Source organism: Chlorocebus sabaeus, chromosome 19 (assembly GCF_047675955.1).
Source record: "Chlorocebus sabaeus isolate Y175 chromosome 19, mChlSab1.0.hap1, whole genome shotgun sequence".
Taxonomy (NCBI): Eukaryota; Metazoa; Chordata; class Mammalia; order Primates; family Cercopithecidae; genus Chlorocebus; species Chlorocebus sabaeus.
In genome coordinates this window covers 25,220,513-25,246,052 of record NC_132922.1, presented here as the reverse complement: position 1 = coordinate 25,246,052, position 25,540 = coordinate 25,220,513, and the positions used below count along the sequence as shown (strand labels likewise).

The window sequence follows — 25,540 nt, the reverse complement described above, 5'->3', positions numbered from 1 at the left end:
TTGGGGCGGGTGTGAGGATTGGTGCCCAGTCAGGGCTAACCTCTGCCCCCAATGGGTTGGCAGTGGCACCCATACCACCTGGTGTTCCACTGTTACAAGTTTAGTCTTTTGAGTCTTGAAGGCTTTTGATAACATCTTCACATTCTAATAGAAATATTCAGCGGGGTGGATGTAGGCAGGCACTATTAGTATATAGATGTTGACACTAAGTACCTATTTTGGGTAAGGTTAGGGACAGGGAAGAGGATGCAAGGGTCAGCTGGGTCAGGTGTCATGGCAGATAAGTGTCATATTGCAGAGAACCTTGGGGGAAGGAGAAGGAGTACAAATTCATAGTACCGACCTTCAGCCTTGCTCAGGGACTCCCGTGTTGGGGAGAAAGAGTTTCTCCTCTAAAATCCTCAGAACTGGGCCCAAGAGCTGAGTTTTTATTTTTTATGAAACAATTGCCCACTTATACTGAAAACTATTCCCCAGCAGGCTTTTTGGCATTTGAAGCTTTCAGCAAGCAGAGTATTATATAACTAATAAATACTGAGTATTGGAATTCCTGAGGCTGGATCCCTTAGCCCGGTGGCTGAAGGCTAACCCTCCCTGAGCCTCCTTGGCGTAATAAAGCATACCTTCCACCTCTTCCCTGTAGGAACTTGCTCTGCCTAAATTGAAGTCACACTCTTTCCTTATCTCAAGCCAAATTTCCTGCCTTTGAGCACTACTGGTTCATTCTTTCTCCTAACTCTATAGCCCATTCCTCTCTCCAAGCCTAGCTTGCACTTAAAGTCTTCCTGAAACCATCTGTGACTGTGCCCCAACCGTGCCGGTCCTCCCTACCGCAACCGTGCCGGTCCTCCCTGCCGCAACCGTGCCGGTCCTCCCTACCGCAACCGTGCGGGTCCTCCCTACCTCAACCGTGTCGGTCCTCCCTACCTCAACCGTGCCGGTCCTCCCTGCCGCAACCGTGCCGGTCCTCCCTGCCGCAACCGTGCCGGTCCTCCCTGCCGCAACCGTGCCGGTCCTCCCTGCCTCAACGGTGCTGTCTTCCCTTAAGTAAATTTATCCAACGTTCATTGAGCTGATTAAGTACTAGCCATTGTGCTAGGGATTAGAGAGAAAAATAAACAAAAACAGACCACTTCCCTCTTGTAGCCCACAGCCTAGTCAGGGAGACAAATGGGGAACCAGGTGCTACTCATTGAACTAGGAAGCGATGTGTCCGTCCTTAACATGATGCAGGCTGTCGATTTCAAAGGCCAGTGTCATGTTTAAGAGGAGAATGCTAGAAGTATTTCTGTCAACACCAGGAATGACATGGAACCAGGAACAGACACACAGATCACTCATATGGATCTGACCAAGTACCTGAGAGGCAGACATCCAGAGGATTCCTTGAGCAACAGTATTGACTTGCAAATCCCAATACAGAAAAGCCCTAGAAACTTCTAAGCAAAAGCCCCGTCATCCAGGGTAAAAATGGGCAAAGCCTATTGAGAGCCAGACAGGTCATTAAAACAGGGAAACAGATGGAACTTAAACCTAAGAAAAGATTTTCAATGTTATTCAAAAGTAAGAGAAACACAAAGTTGCTCTCAAATGTTATTTTATTATCTTTCAAATCGATAAAAAGCCGAAAGTTAAAGAACACACTTCTGGTATGGCAGTAGTTTTCAAACTGGGCACTCCTATCCATTGCTGGTGGGAGTTAAAATAGGTACTACTCCAGCGGAGACTAATGTGGCCCTGTCTACTGAAATAACAAAATGTCTACATGACCTTTAACATAGAAGTTTTACTCTGAGGAAGGCATCCTGCAAGCGTACCTGAATACATGATACACAGTGGATGTAGGGGGTTATTTATTGCAGCAGTTTTGTTAAAGCAAAATATTTGGCACAACCCAAATATTCACTGGAGAGCAAGTTATGTAAATTATGTTGTGCTATGAGATGAAATGCCATGTGGTTGTAAAAGGGAATCAAGTAGCTCCTCCTGACTGGTATAGAAAGATCTCCAAGGCATAGTGTTTTGGAAAAAAGGCTGATGTTGACAGTGTGTATAGAGTACAGTGGAAAATTAGAGTTCATATTTGCACTTGCTTTTATGTTGTATTCGAAGGTAACACAAACACTTGTAACAAGGAATCCGCAGAATGTCAGGGACTGTACACAGGCAATGTTTTTTCTCATTTGGTAACAGTGCTTGTCACAAGTTGTCACGAGCCTGTAACATTTGTCACAGGTTGTTACAGATCAGTGTGAGGCTTTTCTGCATGCACTGAGGTCTTCCATCTTGTGGCACCGGTGTCCCTTAGGACTTGGAGTCCCTGGCAGAGACCTGTCACACCGATTTCTTAACAGCCGTGGCCCAGAGGTAACATACCCCACTTCCCAGAAAAGATGGAAGAAACTAATAGCAGCAGGTGCCTTGGGGGTGATGGTGGTGGTACGTGACTGGCAAGATGAAGGGCAGGAAAGAGAGGAAAAGTTTTAAAATATATTTTAACAATTTTGAACTATATTATTCATTTGTAAAATAAAAACAAATCATTGTCATAAAGTCGGATCATGCTCAGAAAATGGTAAGAACCCAGTGCTGTGGGAGCATAGAAGGGGCAGCTCTGCCTTGCCTTGGGGAGCGGCCTTCCAAGTGTACTGCTCTCTGTAGTGCTCGCTTGAAGCCCTGAAGGTGTAGCAGGTGTTAACCAGGTCAAGCCTGCAGGAAAAGAGGCTTGTGAGAAAGGGGCTAGACAAGTGGATGGCAGAGAATTGCCAGGGGATTGGTGAAGAAAGGGTGGGTGCCGAGATGGGAGGAGTCCATATGAAGATACAGAGGCAGGATTTACGGTAGATAGGTTAATACAGCATGCGGAGCTGTGGGTGCTGGAACCTGCTGGAACCACCATCACCCCCAAGGCAACTACTGTTACTAGTTTCTCCCATCTTTTCAGAAAAGTGGGTTGTGTCACCTCTGGGCCAAGGCCATTAAGAAATCAGTGTGATGACTTTGATGTCTTTTCTCCCAACTCTGTGCAAGGGACTGTAAGTCGTAAGGGACATCTGGCTGGTGGGTGGGTGGGTAGGTCAGGTCTGGTCAGGTCAGGTCTATGGCAGTGCATTTGCACGGCAGAGGTATGGGACAGAGCGTGGTGTGCGTTACAGTAACATGAATGTCTTATCCAATATCCTCTGCAATACCCATGGAAAGTTTTAAAGCAAGGAAGTGTCATGATCAGATCCAGATCTGATGTGAGTAGCATGAGGGATGAACCGGAAAGGAGGATGACAGGTGGCTGGGAGCTTAGTGAGGATGCTGTTGCTGTCATCTAAGGAAGTAACACTGACGTTTTAGCATTTCTCCTCTACCAAGTGAATTTGGCACTTAATACAAGACGACTAAGTGTTATCATTTTGTGTGTAGCTATCAGGATCTCCAAGCAGAGTACAATTGCATTGAGGACCCTTCATTTTACATTATAGTATCAAGCCATAAATACTGCCTGACTGATTCTCTTGTTTTCAATAAACTTTTATTGATTTAATAAAACATACATATAGAAAAGTGCTGAAATCATGAGTTCATAGCCACATGAATTATCACAAAGCAAACTCATGGGTAGCGATTGGTTGGCTCTGATTCTGTTCCTTCCTTGTTAAAATTATGGTTAGACTCAGCATGTTCACAACCTCCCCACCCCCACTTTGTCCGGAGAGGTGGCTAGATGCTTTGTGCTGTACACTCAGACCCCGGTATCCATAATGCCAGCTTTAATATTTGTTCTTAGAGAAGTCTCTGGGAAATGTAAGTCATATGGCTTATTTGAATAATATTTCTATTTCATTTTAAATTATTTTAAATCTCTCTTTATTTTAACTGTCAGTTTGTTTACTGTCTGATGTGCAGAGAACTGTGATAAATGAAAAAATTGACTGCAATCTGGAGAGGAGTATTAGCATGGTGGCATAGTCAGAAATTTTTACTTTTCTGTCATTATGTAATGGTTTTAAAAGGCTGAAAGCAAGCCAACCATTGGAAGGGTTTGATAGAATTTTCTCGCCCCTACATTCTTACATTTCCCTCCCAGTCCCAGTTCGCGTTGTTCCTTTTTGAGTCAAGAGCCAATTGCTTGGAACATTCCATGAATTTTTCTTTGGCCACATTCATTTCCATTTGTGCTTTTGTCTATTGGACTCTTAATATTCATGGCTCAAAATCTCTCCATTATCTAAATGAATGATCCTATTAATAAATCTAGGAATATTTTATTGATATGCTGGAAGAACACATATGTGTTGAATTTAAATTGGGGGCAGGATGGAGAACTTGGGTTTTAGAAGATCCAAAACTATTTACAATATTCCCGAATTATATTTCATTTATAATTTTCTCCTCCTGTCAAGTTTTAAGTCAAGAAGTAACAGTTCCAGTTTGAAAAGTAGAATTAAATAAAAATAAACACATTTAAGGCTTATATGAAATAGATGATTACAGTTAACTGAATACTCACTTTGATTTATGTTTATTGGCTCCTGTTGGAACTTGGAAGAAAAAAAACAGAGAGCTGTTAATTGGGAATGTAGGTTAGTAATCCCTAGCCAGTATAGACATAACATCTTATGGGAGTTTTCAGGTTTTATATCTATATGCTTTTTTCTTTATTTATGAATTTGCTTTTTTATTTGTCATCTACAATTTCCCTTATTTTCATTTGTAAAGAATGTTTTGTATCCTGGACATGTCAGAGTACTTGTTTATGACCTCTGTATTACCAAGAACCTTTCTAATGACTTATTTTAGTCAACACTTAGGTGTATGAATAATTTTATCCTCCATACAAACTTGCATTTATGAAAACATCCTGTAGACATTGAGAACTATGCAAGTGATCAGGCTGGCTTCTAGAAATTTTAGATTCCAGTTTGTGGCCTACTTACAGCCACTGTGAGGGAACATCTCTGAGCTTTATTCCTGGCTCAACTGTATGTACCCAATTTTATTTTTCTTTCTTCTTTCATGGTGCTATTTTTATTTAGGTGGGGGGGTGGAGGTGCAGGTTTCTTGAGGTATAATTTAAATAAAGTAAAATTCAGCAATTAGATCTACAATTCTATGAGTTTTGACTAATGCATAAAGTGTACAGCTACTACCAAAATCAAGATACAAAGCAGTTAGTTACCTCCCCAAATTCCTGGTGACCCTTCATAGTCAGCCCACACCTTATGCTCCAGCTCCTGGCAACTATGGATCTGTTTTCTGTTCCTATGATTTCTCCTTTTCCAGAAGGTCTTATAAGTGGAATCATTTAGCATGTAGCCTTTTGTTTCTTTGATTTAGCATGATGTGTTTGAAACTGGCATGTTGCACGTATCCGTAGTTCACTCCCGTGTATTGGGAAGCTTCCATTGTATGGATGCGTCGCAGTTGGTTTATCCATCCGCCAGCTGAACATTTGGGTAGTTTCCAGTTTTTGGATTCTGTATATAAAGCTAGCTAGTATAAATAGCTGTTTGCAGATTTCTGTGTGACTATAAGAGCATACATTTTTATTTCTCTTGGGTAAATAGGAGTGGGATTATTGGGTCAAATGACACATGTTTGTTTAAAGAAGCTGTTTTCAAAGAGGCTATACAAATTGCATTCTTACTAGCAGTCTAAGAGTTCCAACTGCTCCACATCCTTCCCAGCATTGCTATTGTCTTTTCTTTTTTGCTCTTGTTATTCTAGTATATAGTATTATCTTATTGTGATTTTAATTGGTATTTTCCTAATGACTAATGATATTAGTTTTTCATGCTTTCAGTTGACATTTACGTATCTTTGGTGAAAGTGTATTCAAGTCTTTTGCCCAAAAATATTGGTTTGCGTTCTCGTTATTGCATTTTGAGAGCCTTTCATGTATTTTGGATACAAGTCCTTTAGCAGATATATATTTTGTACATATTTTCTCCAAATATATGGCATGTCTTTGCATTTTCTTAAGCATGTAGAACAGAAGTTTTAAAGTATAATGAAACTGAATTTGCCGGTTTTCACCCTTATAGATCATGTTGGATCTTGGTGGCCTTTGCTTTAACCTAAGATTGCAAAGATTTTCTTGAATTTTTTCCTACAGTTTTATAGTTTGAAGATTTATATTTCATTCTGTTACCCATTTTGAGTTAATTTTTGTAGGAATCACATATTTTTGCACAGAGATGTTCAATTGTTCCAGCACCATTTGTTGAAAAGGCTTTCTTCTCCTCATTGAACCATCCTTGCACCTTGGTGAAAAGTCAACTGATTATGTATATGTAGACCTATTTCTGGACTGTATTCTTTTTCATTGATGTATGTGTTTATCCTTTTCTCCAACAACATACTGCCTGGATTACTGTATCTTTATAATATATCTTTTTTGTTTGTTTGTTTTTGTTTTTTGAGACGGAGTCTTGCTGTGTCACCCAGGCTGGCATGCAGTGGCATGATCTTGGCTCACTGCAACCTCTGCCTCCCAGGTTCAAGTGATTCTGCTGCCTTAGCCTCCCAAGTAGGTGGGATTATAGGCACCTACCACCATGCCTGGCTAATTTTTTTTGTATTTTTAGTAAAGACAGGGTTTCACCATGTTGGCTAGGCTGGCTTTGAACTTCTGACCTCAAGTGATCCACCCGCCTCGGCCTCCCAAAGTGCTAGGATTACAGACGTGAGCCACCGCACCCAGCCTATAATATATCTTGAAACCAGATAGTGTAAATCCTTTTTGTTATTTTCAAAAAGTTTATTATTCTAGTTCTTTTGATTTTTAATATAAATTTTAGAATCAGTTTATTGATTTTTTACAAAAATTTCTGCTGGATTTTTGACCGGGATCATGTTAAGTCTATAGATTGATTTAGGAGGAATGGCCATCTTACCAATATCAAGTCTTCCAATCCATTCCATGAGCATGGTATTATTCTTAATTATTTGGATAACTTCTGTTTTTGTTCATTAGTATTTTGTAGTTTTTAGCATACAAATCATGCACATGTCTGGTTAGATTTATTTCTAAGTGTTGGGTTTTTTTTGTGTTATTATTGTTCTGTTGCTTAAGTTTAAATTTCTCATTGTTCAGTACTAATAAATAAAAATATCAATTCGGAATGTGCACCAAATATATGAATACATCTATTTAATTAATTAATTTCTCGAACAAATGATAATTTAGGGCATTTTTCCATTATCTCTTGGCAAAATGGTTGATTGTATATTTCGTGATAATATTTTAAATAGTTGGTTTTTCATGTTTTATTTTAATGCTTTGATTGGTCAAACTTTTGAAACTTTATAAGAAAATGCATTAAAATAATTTGATTATTTGATTATTAGGGCCTTTAACTATTCCATACAGCATGGTTATGGTGAGTGTTCACTATCTGCTTTTTGGATAATTTAATTGTTATTTCTAGACCTTCATGTTACTGTCTAGGTGTTTGTCCCTAGCTTCTAAGGTCTTTCAATAATCAGCTTGTTTTGTCCATTTCATTTTCTTCTTCTTTTTGATTTCATGATTATTAGTTATGTTTGTATTTTTCACCATTCAATTCATGACTTTCTAATTTGATTAATTTTATTTTATTTAGAGATATAGAATCTAAGAGTTGAAAAAATTCTGGAGATTAATCAAAGGGGTTTTTCTTTTAAACCTGAAAAAATCTACTAATATTAGAGAAACCTAACACCTGTTTTGTTGATTTGTTCACATGGGCAAATTAAGACACAAGGTCTAACATGTAATGCTGCTTTAGAGATCCTGGTTTAGAGATAATTCTAGTATGGTCAATGGGGCTGTCTCATGATACGTGTTGTGATGCTGGATGATAAGATGTAAAGTAGTTGTTTCATGGTGCTTGCAGGGGTTGGAGGGAATTTCCAATTATACGGGAGCTAGTGTGCTTGTTTAGGGTGTTTTATTCAAAAGACTGCAGATAAATATAATACGTGAAAATGATAATCTTCAAATTGTTATGATAAAATATTTTAGAAAACTCTTGGAACATGTAACTGATTTGCTACATTAAAGCACCTTTATGTTTCCTCTCAGAATTATGTTTAATTATAAGGGTGCTTATTAACATTGCTCTGGTTAAATTATATTAGCATTTCCATTATATTGTGTTTGTTCAAGGATTTAAAGTGCTGTAAGTTTTCTTCCAGTACAAAAGTCTATATATAGTTTTTAAATGAGTTGGAAATTACTAATTATAAAAGGAATAAATATTTGAAAAGCCAATTGGACAGCAATCATTTCTATTATTAGTCACATAAAATTTCTAATAGTTAAAAGCCACATTTCAGTTATTTTTCTCTAGCCTTTTTGCCAATAATTATATATAATTTTAGTCATAAATGAGTTTTGTGATTTTGCCACTTTTCTAATAACTTTGTATTTTGATATGCATTTTAAAATTATATTTTGAAATAACTTCAAACTCAGAAAAGTCATAAGAATGGTATGAAGAATTCTATATACCCTTTAAACCAAGCTTGTCCAACTTGCGGCCCGTGGGCTACGACGGCTTTGAATGTGGCCCCACACAAATTTATAAACTTCCTTAAAACGTTATGAGATGTTTTTGTGATTTTTTTTTTTTTTTAACGTGTGGCCCAAGACAGTTCTTCCAATGTGGCTTAGAGAAGGTGAAAGACTGGACACCCCTGCTTTAAACAGTTTCATTGTTTGTATACATTTTGCCTCGTTTGTTTCATTATTCTTTCTTTGTATGATTTTTGGGGGGGTATAATTTAGAGACATCACACTTCTTGACTATTATATGTTTCAGCCTGTATTTCTTTTTTTTCTTTTCTTTTTTTTTTTTTTTTTTGAGATGGAGTCTCGCCCTGTCGCCCAGGCTGGAGTGCAGTGGCTCCATCTCGGCTCACTGCAAGCTCCGCCTCCTGGGTTCATGCTATTCTCCTGCCTCAGCCTCCCCAGTAGCTGGAACTACAGGCGCCCGCCACCACGCCCGGCTAATTGTTTTGTATTTTTAGTAGAAACGGAGTTTCACTGTGTTAGCCAGGATGGTCTCGATCTCCTGACCCCGTGATCCACCCGCCTCGGCCTCCCAAAGTGCTGGGATTACAGGCGTGAGCCACCGCGCCTGGCCAGCCTATATTTCTTAAGAACAAGGTTTTTGTCTTAGAGATCCACAGTACAGTGTTCAAAATCAGGACATTGAGCACACATATAATATTACTGTCTAATCCAAAGTCCATATTCACATTTCGACAGTTGTTCTCCAAAATGTTCTTGTTTTGCGATAATTTTTCCTGGTCCAGGATTGAGTCTGGGAACATGCCTGCATTTCCTTGTCATACCTTTAGTCTCCTTTAATCTGGACAAATCCCTCAGCTTTCTTTTACTTTCTTGACCTTAACATTTGTAGAGCACAGGACGACTATTTTGTGAAATGTCCCTTTCTTTTGTTCTGTTTAGTGGTTCATAATAATTAAGATTCACGTTAGGCACCTTTGTCGGGGAGACTGTAGGTCAGATGTCGTGTTGTTCTCAAGGCATCACGATGCGGAGTTGTCCCAAGTCTGGTGATTGTTAATTTTGACCATTTGCTTAAAGCGGGTGTTTGCTAGCATCCTCCACTGTTAGGAGTTTTCCCTTTGTAAATAAGTAACTTGTGGGAGTTGCTTTTGACACTACGTAAATATTCTGCTCCTACTCAACCTTACTCACTAGTTTTGGCACCCATCAGTTTTCTGACTCCATCATTCATTCCATAGTTTTTGATTGGCATTTGACTATAAGAAAGCACTTTTCCTTCTCCCTATTTGCTTATTTATATCAGTATGCACTCATGGATCCTTAATTTATCTGATGGGTTATGATCTATTACTCTTCATATTTATTTTGATATGTTCACACTTCCCCAGTTTTGGCTACTACGAGCGCTTTTAAGCTGGTTCCTGTTCAAATAGCTCCATCATCCTACAAGCCCTTGCTTACTTTCTGGCAGATGTTTAAAGTTCATGTTGTTATTTATTCACTGTCCTTGCCCTAGAATCAATCAGCCTTTTCTCTAAGGAGCTCTAGTTGCTTTTAATGGAGAATGGTGTTTAGCAGCCTAAATTTGGACACAGAAGTGCTCATTGCTGCCGGTGTGTCATTGCTTCTAGACCTTCATACACAGAGCAAAGAAATGTTTGTGTATATGTGTATGTGTTCACATCTCTACCTACCAAAAGCAATGAGTTCAAATAGATACTCCCATTCCAATTCAGTGCTACAGTGTACCTTCTGTTCTCTTTCCATGTTTTAACTCTCTTGTCCAAAAAGGCTCTTATTATCCTCAATATATTTACTCATTTGTGTAAGCCTAGAATACACTGTAAATAGTTTCCGAACTGCTAACTCATACTACTGTGAAAGCAAACCTACTAGCTAGAGTTAATATTTGTTTTCAGTTCTTTGAGGTAAATTTACTTACAGTACTGTACACAGTTTAATTCTGATAAATGTATTGACCTACATAACCCCTACCTCTATCAAAAGACAGAATATTTCCATTCTTCGAAAGTTCCTTCATGCCTCTTCCCAATTTCATGTTCATAGAGGCAAGTATTTTTCTGTTTTTTTGTTTTTTTGTTTGTTTTGTTTTGTTTTTGAGACGGAGTCTCACTGTCACCCAGGCTGGAGTGCAGTGGCATGACCTCCACTCACTGCAAGCTCCGCCTCCCAGGTTCATGCCATTCTCCTGCCTCAGCCTCCCGTGTAGCTGGGACTACAGGCGCCTGCCACCGTGCCTGGCTAATTTTTTTGTATTTTTAGTAGAGACGGGGTTTCACCGGGTTAGCCAGGATGGTCTCGATCTCCTGACCTCATGATCTGCCTGTCTCGGCCTCCCAAAGTGCTGGGATGGGATTACAGGTGTGAGCTGGGTTTTTTTGTTTTTTGTTTTTTTTAAAAAAAAACACAGATCAGTTTTGCCTGTTCTAGAATTTATGTATGTAGAATTATATAGCATATACTTCTTTGTATCTGGCAACCTTTGACCAACGTAATGTCTGACATTTACTGACGGTGATGGTAAAGTTTAGTAGTCAACTTGATTAGGTTAAATGTGATGCCCAGATAGCTGGTAAAACATTATTGTTGGATGTGTCTGTGAGGATGTTTCTGGAAGAGACTAACATTTGAATCAGTATAAAAAGATCCACCATCAGGGTTATGGGTGGCTATTGCCCAATCCATTGTGGGCCTGCAGGAATAGAACAAAAAGGTAGAGAAAGGGTCCATCCTTTCTCTCTTTTTGAGCTTGGGCGTCCATCTTCTCTTGCCCTTGGACATTGGAGCTCCAGTTTCTCAGGCCTTGGAATTCCAGGATTGATACTAGCAGCCTTTTCTTAGTTCTCAGACCTTTGCCCTTGGCTTTGGAGAATGGTTCTCCTGGTTCTCAGGTCTTTAAGCTTATACTGAGTTACACCATCTGTTTCTCCAGCTTGCAGACAGCATAGCATGGGACTTCTCGGTCTCTATAATCATGTGAGCCAATTCCTATAATAAGTCTCCTCTTACTTGCTTATATATATCTTACTGATTCTGTTTCTCTGGAGAACCGCGACTAATACAGGTACAATGCTGGATATATCAGTAGTTTGTTTTGTTTTATTGCTGAATAGTATTCCATTGTGTGAAAATATCACAATCTGCCTATCTTCCTGTTGGTAGTCTTTGAATTGTTTCAGATAAGTTATGAATAAAGCTGCTATGAAGATTCCCTATACAAGTGTTTTTGGAGATACAGGTTTTCATTGGATAAGTATCTAACAGAGGAATCACTGCATTGTATAAGTGTGTGCTTAACTTTATAAGAAACTTTCAAACTAGTTTCCTAAGGGACTGAACGTTCTTTACCATGCTCAAAATCTATTTAATGCAACATTCTCCATGATACAGAAGTAATAGGATGTGTGTATACAGACAGAAAGAGACTTATTGTAAGGAACTGGCTTATGTGATCATGGAGACGGGCAAGTCCAAATCTGCAGTGTGAGCTGGCAGGCTCAAGACCCAGGATAGCTGGTAATGCAGATGAAGTCTGGAGGCAGTCTGCTGGGAAATTCTCCCTTCCCTGGGGCATCTGATCTTTGTGTTCTATTCAGGCTTTCAACTGATTGGAGGCAGCCCACCCACGTTATGGGGAGCAATCTGCTTACTCGCAGTTTACTGATCTAAATGTTAATCTCATTCCAGGACATTCTCCAAGATGAAATTAATCATCACACATCCACCCCTTGTCATCTTGGTGCTCATACACATCTCCTTACACCACGATTAATCTCCAATAAAGACGATAACAAGGTCATACTTCCATCTAACATGATACAACTAGTCTACGTACAATGGAAAATGCATGGATTCTTTTCCCAGAAGAGAATGCAAAGTCCTTGGATAATGTTTGCTCTTTTCTTCGATGTCCTGCAACTTAAATACTTTCATGTAAAGTTAACAATATTTAAATGCTACACTAGGAAGTCAGTATATCTTCTGTTACATGATAAAGGGATAAGAAGGGGGAAAGAAAGCAAAGATATTTGTTTAACATACACACACACAATAAGGGGGAACCACTCATGACAGTTGCAGTCCTCATTCCTCTAACTGGTCACGTGGTTGTAGCTGGTATTCATTACTGCCATGCATTATGTGATCCCTTTACCATCAGTAAGCACCTCAGTGGGTCATGGTTCTGTATCTGGTGGGATGACCGAAATCATTACTCCTGAAAGGTCTGGGACATTCATAGCCCCACCTGAATTGGGTTATAGTTTTCCCTTGACTTTAATGACAGGCCATAGTAATAGTGGGGGGATACCCTAGGAAATCTCCTGTATTCCAGACACGCTCTTCCTTATCTCTCTAGTGTGGATCCCCTTGGCAGTCAGGCTCAGTCACTCCAGCCCACACAAAATCTCCCTTCCCTGCCTGTTGATTCAGAGGCATGGGGGACCCAAGGCATTGTCTGTCCTCCTGAGCAACTTATTGGAGTTCCGGCTGCCTTGTATCCCTGCTGACATTTGGGGTTGTCAATATTTAACTTAGCCATTCTAGTAGTTGAGAAGGGGTATCTTAGAGTGGCTTAATTTACCTTTACATGATGACCAATGATGCTGAGTCCCTTTCATGGGCTTACTGGGTGTTTATATTCCTTTCTTGTGAAGTGTTCATGTGTTGTGATGTTCATGTGTTCAAATCTTCCTTGAGTTCTTTTATTGAGTTGTTCTTCTTTTAACATCGATTTGTAAGAATTTTGTTTGTTTCTTTGAATGCAAATTTACAAGGCATTTTTTCTAACTTAGGTTTTATAATATTTTACCCCAGTCCATGGCTGGTCTATTTTTCTAACAGTGTCTTTTGAAGAACAGAAGTTCTACATTTTGATAAAGTATAATTTATCATTTCTTTCTTTACCCTGCCTAAGAAATTTTTTGCATAAAGATTTTCTGTGAAGATATTCTATATATACTCTAGAAGCATTATAATTTTAGCCTTCACATTTAGTTCTATGATAATCCTTAATTTAATTCTTTATAAGGTGTGAGGTAACAATTCCTTGCATCCTTTTCCCCATATGGATATCAGCTTTCCCAGTATCATTTGTTGAAAAGACTTAAATTGACTATATAAATGTGGATATATTCTGGGACCCTATATTTCTGTTCCAGTGATTTAATCTAATGCCACTAAATTATATAACCATATTAATCAATCTAATGCATTGATTAAGATTAGTATTGCTATGTAATGAGTCTTGAAATTGGATAGCGTTAAGGCCTTGAACTTTGTTCCTCTTCCTTAAGATGTTTTGGGTATTCTAGGTTTTTTGCATTTCCATATGTATTTTAGAATCAGCTTGTCGGTTTCTTTAAAAAGGCCTGTTGGACTTATGATTGTAATTGCACTGAATCTACAAATTAATTTGAGGAGAATTAACATCTAAGCAATACTAAATCTTCCAATCCATGAACTGAGTATATATTTCCATTTATTTAGATCTTCTTTAATTTCTCTCAGTAAGATTTTATAGTTTTTAGCATATTGGTCTTGTATGTCATTTATTTATTTATTCCTATGTATTGATAGTTCTTTGTTATTACAAACTGACTTGTTTTTAAAATTCCATTTTAAAATTGTGTGCTATGAGTTTATAAGAATTTCATTGGTTCTTATCTAATGACCTAATATCCTGTGGCCTTGCTAAATTTACTTACATATTCTAGTAGTTACTTTGGATTTGACAAAGATAGGATTTGCCAGGTAGGCAACCAGATTGAATAGAATCAGTTTTAATTCTTCTTTTCAATTTGGAAAACCTTTATTTCCTTTTCTTACTTTATTACATTGGCTAGGACCTCCAATACAGTGTTGAAGAGGAGTGAGATTACATATTCCAGCTTTTTTTTTTTTATCTGACATGCATTGTATTTTGTTTATCTCACAGCTCAGAAAGGCCTTACTGACCATTCTATCTGAAATACATCTTCCTCTTTTTATCATTATCTCAGCATCATATTTAATTACTTTATATTCCTTGTTATAAATTGTGTGTGTTTATTTCTTTGTTGTCTGTCTCTTACACTAATCCATGAGCCCCGTATTGGAAAAACACTGTTTTCACAATTACATCCTCAGTGAGTAACACAGTGGCTCTTAGTAGATACTCAGTAAATGTTTCTAGAATTAGTCAATATTGGGAGGAAGTTTTAGCAGTTATGCAGTCTACTCTCCTTCCTAGTGTCTTAATCTCCTTGGTAAAACTGAGGACAAGTATTTTTTCTTGCAAGAAAATTTTCATATTTCTCTTTTCACCTTTCTAATTTTTAGGAGATTTCAAATTTTCTCATAGAAACCACTTATATTTAATACTTTCAAAAGCTCTTAACTTACATTTTATAAAAAGCAATACAATTCTTTCTACTAATTTTTGAAAAATTATCATGATGGCAAATTGGGATAGTTTGCCTTTCCTGGCTGTTACATACACTAAAAAGTTAATCAATATTCAGCATTTTGCAGTGGTTCAAATATAGAAACAAAATAAACACATTTCATAGATATCTACTAAGCAAGTGTTAGGCCACTATTTTTTACTCTTTAAGATCTGGAGAAATTGCAATGATGAAGTGAGCTTGTTAGGCAAAGTATTTCCTTATTTTTGCCTCTTATATTTTGCCCTAATCTAGGCCATGCTTCATTTGCTTTTTATATAATTTAAGGCTGATGAAGGTAAGTTGCGTTCAGCCTAGGACATTTAGGAGGTCCTAGTGATTTAGGATTTAGCCAAAAGGCAAATATCTTTCTTCCTGCTGCTGCATTTTAACAGCTCCATTTAAACAGCTGATAGAAGGTAAAGCTTCAGTTTATGTGCACAGAGGAGGAAAATAATATTTTGTGTTTCCTGTAGTGTGTTAAACTAAGTCCTTGGCTTATTCTACTGACCGACAATGGAAATTTCCTTAAAGAAGTACATAAACACATTCTAAGCTGGGTGTTCATTCATTCAACTCCCTCTTTCCCTCATCTCTCCTCTTTCTGTCCTCTTCCTTCCTCCTTTCCCCCTACTTCCCTCCCTCTCCTTGTACCTATTCTCTCTCTTCTACCTTTTTTCCTTTATTCTCTCTCCTGAGCTCTGTCTTTGTCACAGTCAATCCTCTTGTGCAAATGTAGTAGAGAATAAAACACCTGTACCCTATGCATTGCAGCTTACATTGTAGTGGGAGAGGTAGACAGTAAAGAAGCAAATATAAACATGTGACAATTTTTGCTCATCGTAAGTGCTACAAAGTGTTTTGTGGTGTGTGTGTGTGAATGGATGCGAGATAGACAGCAGGACAGTGAGAATGAATGAGAATCATGAAAGGCCGCCTCAAGGAAAGGGGTATTTTAAGTGAGCTAGTGAGCTGTTCGTCTAGAAGATCCAGGACAAGTGTGTGAGACAGTGGGAATAGCCGATAAGAAACCCTGAGAAGGGAATGAGCTTGGTATTAGAGAAACTACAGTACAGAAGCTTGGCCTAAGTGAAGTGAGCTTGAGGAGAGCACTGTGAGATGAGGCCAGAGAAGGAAATAGTGACTCCAGAAGGTGTGGGTAGGGTGTGGGTAGGCTGTGGTAAAGAGTTTCAGTTTGATTCCAAGTGTAGTCAAAAGACAGTGGTCCATGTGTGGTATTATTTCATTTTGTCATTTAGACATTTTGAAAACATCTCTGATATGATCAAAATACTTAAGTTCAAATTCTCATGTTAGTTTTCTCTTCCAGAAATAGAAAAAGAAATATATGTGGCAAAAACTGACAACATTGAAAAAAGATGAACAAATCTACAATTACAAATGGAGAGTTCAACACTTCACTGTTGATGATGGATAGAAAAAATAGACAGATGGCCAGGCGTGGTGGCTCACGCCTGTAATCCCAGCACTTTGGGAGGCCGAGGCGAGCAGATCACCTGAGGTCAGGAGTTCAAGACCAGTCTGGCCAACATGGTGAAACCCCATCTCTACTAAAAGTTCAAAAATTAGCCGGGCATGGTGGTGGGTGCCTGTAATCCCAGCTGCTCGGGAGGCTGAGGCAGGAGAATTACTTGAACCTGGGAGGCGGAGGTTGCAGTGAGACAAAATCTCACCATTGCACTCCAGCCTGGGCGACAGAGCAAGACTGTGTCTCAAAACAAACAACAAACAAACAAAAGAGAGTAAATAGACATTCAGTAAAGATTCAGAGGATGATCTTTTATTTTGATGTATTTAGGGGGTACAAGTGCAATTTTGTTACATAGATACACTGCATAGTGGTGAACTCTGAGCTTTTAGTGTACATTGTACCCAGTGTGTAATTTTTCATGGCTCACTCCTCTCCTATCCTCCTGCCTTTCGGAGTTTCCAGTGTCTATTATTTTACTCCCTATGTCCACGTGTACCCATTGTTTAGCTCCCACTTGTAAATGAGAACCTGCAGTATTTGACTCTCTGTTTCTGACTGACTTCACTTAGGATAATGGCGTTCAGTTCCATTTGTGTTGCTGCAGAGGACCATCTTGAACAACTCTATCAAGCCCACTTGGTTTAATTGCCTTTGTTTTCTTTTAAATGAAACACTCCACCCTACAAGAACAGAATGCACATTTTTTTCAAGTGCCATACAGCATTCACCTAGATAGACTAAAAGTTTCAATGCATTTAAAAGCATTGAAATCATACCAAGCATGTTCTCTGACCGCAAACAGAGCTAAACAGAAATCAGTGTCTGAAAAATCCCCAAATATTTTGAAATTAAACTACACCCTTCTGAAGGACTCACAGATCAAAGAAGAAATAACAAGGGAAATTAGGAAATCCTTTGAAATGAATGAAAATCAAGAAACAATCATTACTCTTAAAATCAGAATACTAACATACAAACAGGTAGAGATGTATCCTTCCCATTTGCCTGCTTCTTGAATTTCCTACTTCCTGCCTATGTTGGGGTCATCGCAGTTTCTCCATGGGAGGAGCATGGCTGTGCTCCCCCTGCAGGTGTGCGCCTGACCCTGGTAAAGTCTGGCTGTGCCTATTTAACTAGTACTCTTTGTCATTCTACTCTAGTTTGAGTGAACGAACGCTTACCATTTTCAAAGGCCATATTCCAGGAACTATGGAGGGGAATTTATGGATCAGTCACAGACCAGTTCAAGTTACAAGATCCTTATGCTAATGTTAATTAAAATCTCATCACAGCCACTTCCTTGTTCAGTCCCACCTGGGGAATTCTGGTCCACTTCATCTCTATGTGGTAGACTTTGTGAGTCTTTCTTCAGTTCCTTTCTGCGGCTTCTGTTTCTGCGAACTCTCCATGTGATTGTTTTGACTTTTTGGAATTTTATAATCTTCAAGTATCTCTACCTTCAGTCTGGTATCAGCTTGTTCTATTCAACTTTGTTTATCTAGGCGTGACCATTAGGCATTAAGCTAGGCACTAGGATTTCAAATGGAATGGGAGCCTTATAAATCAGGTAACTAATTAGTGTGTGGTAAATATTTTGACAGAATGTTGGAAAGGCGAAGTAAACAACCATTCATTCAATGCACATTTTTTGACTACCTACTGTGTACCAGGCATTGTGCAATAGGGGCTGTCTCATCAGAGAAGACTTCAGAGCACAGGCGGCCTTTGAGTTCAATTCCGGTTATTTTAGGAATTTTCAAGATACAGAGAGGGGCGTGGTATTCTAGGCAAAGGTATTTAAAGGTGAGGCATGTAGTTGTGAAGGAGTAAAGAATGACCTGGGAGTGGGTAATCTACTCTGGCACTAGGTATTTGGTAGGGACTTGGAAATAGTAAGTGGCAAGAGAAGGGACTAGAAAGGTTTGGAAAGTTCTTTTTGGAAGTTTTTTGTTTTTGTTTTTGTTTTTGTTTTTTAAGGGAGTTTAGTCCTATTTTAGTGGGCATAGTGTTTATTAGTGTCTTGGTGATTCTCACCAACACCTTCATACTGTCTGTATCTCTTATTCCTTTGGTTGTTATTTTGGTCACTACAATGGTCAGCGGCTCCAAGTGGCGGTCGCGAAAGTCAGCCCTGTTGTATCATACTTTTGTAGAAAGTATGTAGAAAGTAGGGGGTGGGGAGGGGGGAACATCAATAGAGAAGGAATCCTGAAGCAATGAGCCAAGTATGTGGTATTTTTCTGCCCAGAGTATTTCCTTCTAGGAATTAATTAATTCACTAGTTTCTTGAATTTAAAAAAAAAAAGGTAGAGGAGGAAGAGGTTGAGGTATAAACACATTGCTTTGAAAACACCCTTGTGGGATAAAATTTCAATTAATTGCCCACCCTGAAATGTTTTATTTTTTTCCTTTAGGTTTCTTGCTATTTAAAGATTTTTGTTTGAATGAAATTAATGAAGCTGTACCTCAGGTGAAGTTTTATGAAGAGGTAAGAAGTAACTGTTTTACTGATGCTTTTCTTTCAAAAGCATATTTAAACTGTACTTTGGAACATATTAAGACTACTCAATATCTTATAAATATTTAGAAATTCATTGAAAGTAATTAGTAGTGCAAAATATAGTATCAAGTTTGAGATGCTAACAGGTATAAAAAGCTGAGCATGCCATAAAAGTCGCATTCTTAAAGGCTTCAGAGTGCTACGGAAGCAGTGAGGGACCGTTCCAGAGACGGGAGGCTCATCCAGAGCTGCACCAAGGAGCACCAGGTATTTTATTTTCTGTGGAAGCGTGCTAGTTCTGGAGATGTGAGCAGAGGCAGAGGACTGCTATTAGCTTTGAAAGAGATACTAGCCCAGGTTTTCTGGTCATACTGGATTGACAAATTGGATATTTGGTTGGGGGTGTGATGGGGCACTCAAATGCATGACCAATTTTCCCCATACGACATTTGGTGAAATCTGAGGTTGGAGGGGAGCTGAAGAGAGAGGCCAGAAACTTCTGGAAGGCACATTGAAATCTCCTACAGCCTTACAGTGCCTAGGAAACAGACCTGCTGGAGGCTGGAGGCTGGAAACAGAATGGGCGAGAGGTGAAAACCTTAGAGGAAGTGGTCTGGTGACATTGAGTATCTACAGCTACTTTTCACCCAGGGTGTCTGTTGATTTCAGGTGTAGCAGGCAGATGAGCATCCAGGCTTGGCTGCTTCTGGGAGACAAAAAATACAGAAAAGGTTTCTGGAGCTAGAGTTTAAAAATAAGACTAGAGGAGAGCCCCACATATGAGATTAGTCACCCTCTCAAAACACATGCCAAGTTTTCAAGCTGAGTGGGGTGGGAGGCCAAAGAGCTAAGCTGAAAACTTGTTACGGGCAGAACTGAATCCAGTGCTAAGGAAATAAAAGTCTCTCCTTGAACTCCATGGAGGGCATCCCTTAGAAACAGGGTCAAGGCAGAAGCAGACGGGGTCCTACAAAAATGACAACCCAACGTAGCGCCATCCCTTATTGGATGATGAACTCCCTCCTTACCTGCTTACCAGAGTACAAAGGGAACCCTTTTCTGTCTTTTTTACAGGTAGGCAATAACATTATATAAGGACTGTATAGTGTTTAGCATACAGTAAAGAATTATGAGACATGCTAAGAAGCAAGATCATGTGAATCATAAACAAGGCGATAAAAGCAGACCAGCAGGTGAGTCAGATATTGGTGTTAGCAGACAGTAACTTTAAAATAACTATGAATCATATGTTCAAGAAAAAAGAAAAAGATGGACAAAATAGATGAAGGGATACATAATTTCAGGATAATTTGAATTTATTATGAAGACTTAAACACTTTAGAACAGAAAGTACTATATTTGAAATTAGAACTAATGGTTCAGTTCAATAGCAGATTGGTTAGATAGTTCAAGACAAAATAAATAGGAAGGCTGGTCAGTGGATAATCTCAAACTGAAGCGCAGAGAAAAGGAATAAAAAAAAAGAAACGGGAACATTAGAGACACATGAGACATTCTTAAAAGGTCTAACACAGGTAGGTTTGGAGTGTCAGAAAGAGAAGGGAGAGAATAGGGCAAAAGCAATATTTGAAAAGATAATACTAAGAATTTTACAGGCCGGGGCGGTGGCTCACGCTTGTAATCCCAGCACTTTGCGGGGCCAAGGTGGGTGGATCACGAGGTCAGGAGATCGAGACCATCCTGGCTAACATAGTGAAACCCCGTCTCTACTAAAAATACAAAAAAATTAGCCAGGTGTGGTGCCGGGCGCCTGTAGTCCCAGCCACTCGGGAGGCTGAGGCAGGAGAATGGCATGAACTCGGGAGGCGGAGCTTGCAGTGAACCGAGATCGTGCCACTGCACTCCAGCCTGGGCGACACAGCGAGACTCCGTCTCAAAAAAAAAAAAAAAAAGCCATGGTGAACGGTGGGGAAGACACAATACTTTTAAAGAGCAACAATTTGACTGACTGACATCTTAAGAAAAATGGTTTTTAAAAAAGACAGTGAGGCTGGGCACAGTGGCTCACACCTGTAATCCCAGCACTTTGGGAGGCCAAGGCGGGCGGATAATGAGGTCAGGAGTTCAAGACCAGCCTGACCAACATGGTGAAACCCCGTATCTACGAAAAATACAAAAATTAGCCAGGCATGGTGCACGCCTGTAATTGCAGCTACTCAAGAGACTGAGGCAGGAGAATTGCTTGAACCCGGGAGGCAGGAGTTGCAGTGAGCTGAGATGGTGCCATTGCACCATGGTGCCTGAGTGACAGAGGGAGACTTTGTCTCAAAAAAAAAAAAAAAAAAAAAAGACAATGAAATGGCCATCGTTAAAGGAGAGAGAGATAATTGCCAGCCTAGAATTCTATTCCCAGCAAAAATTTCCTTCAAAAATGGGGGACGAGGAGGTGGAGGAGGGAGAGGGCCCCGGGGCCTCCCCTCCACCCACCGTCCCCTCCCACCACCCGGAGCTGCAGCAGCAGCGACTCATGAGAGCACAGCTGGAGGACAGATTTGATAATGGGCTGCATTAAAAGCAAAGAAAATGAAATTCCAGCCATTAAATACCTGAAAATACTCTAGAGCCTGTACGTACAAGGGTGAGCCATAGGAGCAGAACCCGCTGCAGTGTCACCATGTCCGTCATCTTCAGCAAAGGGAACAGCAGTTAATTTCAGCAGTCTTTCCATGACACCATTTGGAGGATCCTCAGGGGTAACACCTTTTGGAGGTGCATCTTCCTCATTCTCAGTGGTGCCAAGTTCATATCCTGCTGGTTTAACAGGTGGTGTTACTATATTTGTGGCCTTATATGATTATGAAGCTAGAGCTACAGAAGACCTTTCATTTAAGAAGGGTGAAAGATTTCAAGTAATTAACAATACGGAAGGAGACTGGTGGAAAGCAAGATCAATCGCTACAGGAAAGAATGGTTATATCCTGAGCAGTTGTAGCGCCTGCAGATTCCATTCAGGCAGAAGAATGGTATTTTCGCAAAATGGGGAGAAAAGATGCTGAAAGATTACTTCTGAATCCTGGAAATCAATGAGGTATTTTCTTAGGAAGAGAGAGTGAAACGGCTGGTCGTGGTAGCTCACGCCTGTAATCCCAGCACTTTGGGAGTCCAAGACGGTCGAATCACCTGAGGTCAGGAGTTCTAGACTAGCCTGGCCAACATGGTGAAACCCCCGTCTCTACTAAAAAAAAAAAAAAAAAAGCAAAATTAGCTGGACGTGGTGGTGAGCGCCTGTAATCCCAGCTACTCCGGAGGCTGAGGCAGCAGAATCACTTAAACCTGGGAGGCGGAGGTTGCAGTGAGCCAAGATCATGCCACTGCACTCCAGCCTAGGCAACAAGAGCAAAAACTCCATCTAAAAAACAAACAAACAAACAAAACAAAACAAAACCAAAATGAGAGAGTGAAACTACTAAAGGTGCTTATTCCCTCTGTATTCGTGATTGGGATGAGGTAAGGGGTGGCAATGTGAAACACTACAAAATTAGGAAACTTGTCAATGGTGGATACTATATCACAACCAGAGAACAATTGGATGCTCTGCAGAAATTGGCAAAACACTACACAGAACATGCTGATAGTGTATGCCACAAGTTAACAACTGTGTGTCCAGCTGTGAAACCTCACACTCAAGGTCTAGCAAAAGATGCTTGGGAAATCCCTTGAGAATTTTGCGACTAGAGGTTAAACTAGGACAAGGATGTTTTGGCAAAATGTGGATGGGAACATGGAATGGAACCACAAAAGTAGCAATCAAACTAAAACCAGGCACAATGATGCCCGAAACTTTCCTTCAAGAAGCTCAGATAATGACAAAAAAAAAAAAAGACATGGTAAACTTGTTCCACTATATGCTGTTGTTTCTGAAGAGCCAATTTACATTGTCACTGTATATATGTCAAAAGGAAGCTTATTAGATTTCCTTAAGGACTGAAGGAAGGAGATGGAAAGTATTTGAAGCTTCTACAAATGGTTGATATGGCTGCTCAGATTGCTGATGGTATGGCATATATTGAAAGAATGAACTATATTCACTGAGATCTCCGGGCTGCTAATATTCTTGTAGGAGAAAATCTTGTGGGCAAAATAGCAGATTTTGGTTTAGCAAGGTTAATTGAAGACAATGAATACACAGCAAGACAAGGTGCAGAATTTCCAATCAAATGGACAGCTCCTGAAGCTGCACTGTGTGGTGGGTTTACAATAAAGCCTGATGTCTGGTCATTGGGAATTCTACAGACGGAACTGGTAACAAAGGGCAGAGTGCCATATCTAGGTATGGTGAACCGTGAAGTACTGAAATAGGTGGAGCAAGGATACAGGATGCCCTGCCCTCAGGGCTGTCCAGAATCCCTCCATGAATTGATGAATCTGTGTTGGAAGAAGGACCCTGATGAAAGATCAACATTTGAATATATTCAGTCCTTCTTGGAAGACTACTTCACTGCTACAGAGCCATAGTACCAGCCGGGAGAAAACTTATAATTCAAGTAGCCTATTTTATATGCACATATCTACCAAAATATAAAGAACCCGTGTAGAGTTTCTACAGGGATCAAAAGAAGAATATCTTCTTTACTCTGCACGTTTTTAATGGTAAACTGGAATCCCAGATATGACTCCACAAAACCACTTTTTTTTCTTCAAGTATTAAACTCTAAAGTACCGATGATGAATTTTCCAACCGATTTCAGGGTCCAAAGAAAATAGAGCTAAGATACTGATGACAATGTGGGTGATAGCATGGTAATGAAGGACACTGAGACTACTGCTTATAAATCATTTCCTTTCTTTTCTTCCCCGAAGTCAGAATTGCTCAAAGAAAATTGTTGTTATAGATAAAACTTGAGAGATAAAAAGCTATACCATAATAAAATCTAAAATTAGATTTTAGACCAAATAATTCCATTCCAGTTTTTTAAAGTTTCTTGCATTTATTATTCTCAAAAGTTTTTTCTAAGTTGAACAGTCAGTAGGCAATCTTAATATATGCCTCCTTTTGCATGGACGTGGGCCAGGTTTTCCAAAAGGAATATAAACAGGATCTCAAACTTGATTAAATGTTAGACCACAGAAGTGGAATTTGAAAGTATAATGCAGTACATTAATATTCATATTAATAGAACTGAAAAGTAGAATAATAAATTTTTCACTTCACTCCTTTTCTGAAGAGTTTGGCTTAGAATAATGAAGGTAACTGGAAAGTGACTTAATCTTGTGTGAGGTCGCATTGATTTTTTTGTTTTGTTTTGTTTTGTTTTTTGAAATGGAGTCTTGCCCTGTTGCCCAGGCTGGAGTGCATTGGTGCCATACTGGCTCACTGCAACCTCTGCCTCCCTGGTTCAAGCGATTCTCCTGCCTCAGCCTCCTGAGTAGCTGGGATTACAGGTAGCACCCTGTAATCCCAGCTCCCTGAGTAGCACCTGCCATCACACCTGGCTAATGTTTTTATATCTTTAGTAGAGACAGGGTTTCACCATGTTTTCCAGGCTGGTGTCGAACTCCTGACCTCATGATCTGCCCGCCTCGGCCTCCCAAAGTGCTGGGATTACATTCGTGAGCCACCATGCCCAGTGACTTTTTAAGGCAATATATAATTGAAACTGTGCTATCCAATCCAAGGGGAAATCTTTTAATCTTTAGATAACATGCAGAGTAAGACCCAGCATTTAAAAAGCCCTTTTGAAAAAATAGACTTGGTACTGTGAGATATTGCTAATATGTCCTTATGGTGATGGGTGCCACAAATAGAAAATATGACCAGATCGGGGACTTGAACGCACTTTTGCCCAGGTTGAAATAGATGAACAGAGGCCGGGCGCGGTGGCTCACGCCTGTAATCCAGCACTTTGGGAGGCCGAGGCGGGCAGATCACAAGATCAGGAGATCGAGACCACGGTGAAACCCCATCTCTACTAAAAATGCAAAAAATTAGCCGGGTGCGGTGGCGGGCGCCTGTAGTCCCAGCTACTCAGGAGGCTGAGGCAGGAGAATGGCGTGAACCCGGGAGGTGGAGCTTGCAGTGAGCCGAGATCGCACCACGGCACTCCAGCCTGGGGGACAGAGCGAGACTCTGTCACCAAAAAAAAAAAAAAAAAAAAAAAAAGAAATTGATGAACAGAGAGAGGAAACTGTATTTAAAAGAAATATGAGAAAAGAAAATGTGAAAATTTTACAAGAAGAGGGATGGAGTGTAATGTTTAGTGTTGATGTCATGGAGTGACAAAATGGCATTGCTGGCGTTCAAAGCTCCTCACTTAGCTATCTTCTGAGACTTTTAAGAGCTATAAGGTGTAACTAACTATAAAACTAATTTTTGTTACACACTAAATGGGTATTATTTGTTCAAAATAGTGAAGTTACGGCTTCACATTCATTCTAGTGGGATATGGCTTTTATGCAAAACATTTTTAGAACTCCAGTTTTCAAATCATGTTTGAATCTGCGTTCACTCTTAAAGTCTGCTTAATGGTGGTCATTTTTTCCCCTTTAGAATATATTAAATAGTTGATTTGGGAAGGAAAACTTATTCTGAATATTAACAGTGGTGAAAAGAGGACAGTTTTTGCCCTGAAGTGCAA

General features: G+C 39.6%; 1 protein-coding gene and 1 pseudogene across 3 annotated transcripts in view; both read left to right on the top strand.

Moving 5' to 3' along the window:
• Nucleotides 1–25,540, top strand: part of GRK3 (G protein-coupled receptor kinase 3) — a 164,642-nt gene that overhangs the window by 63,005 nt on the left and 76,097 nt on the right. The window contains exon 3 of one of the 3 annotated variants that reach the window (XM_007975215.3): nucleotides 18,859–18,932. The exons of 1 other annotated variant lie outside the window; for it this stretch is intronic. In XM_007975215.3, the coding sequence (XP_007973406.3) occupies nucleotides 18,859–18,932 (74 nt within the window). Of the gene's footprint in view, nucleotides 1–18,858; nucleotides 18,933–18,984; nucleotides 20,138–25,540 lie in introns of those variants that run through there. One more of the 3 variants, XM_038006313.2, reaches the window with a different exon arrangement.
• Nucleotides 20,147–25,069, top strand: LOC103223584 (tyrosine-protein kinase Yes-like; annotated as a pseudogene).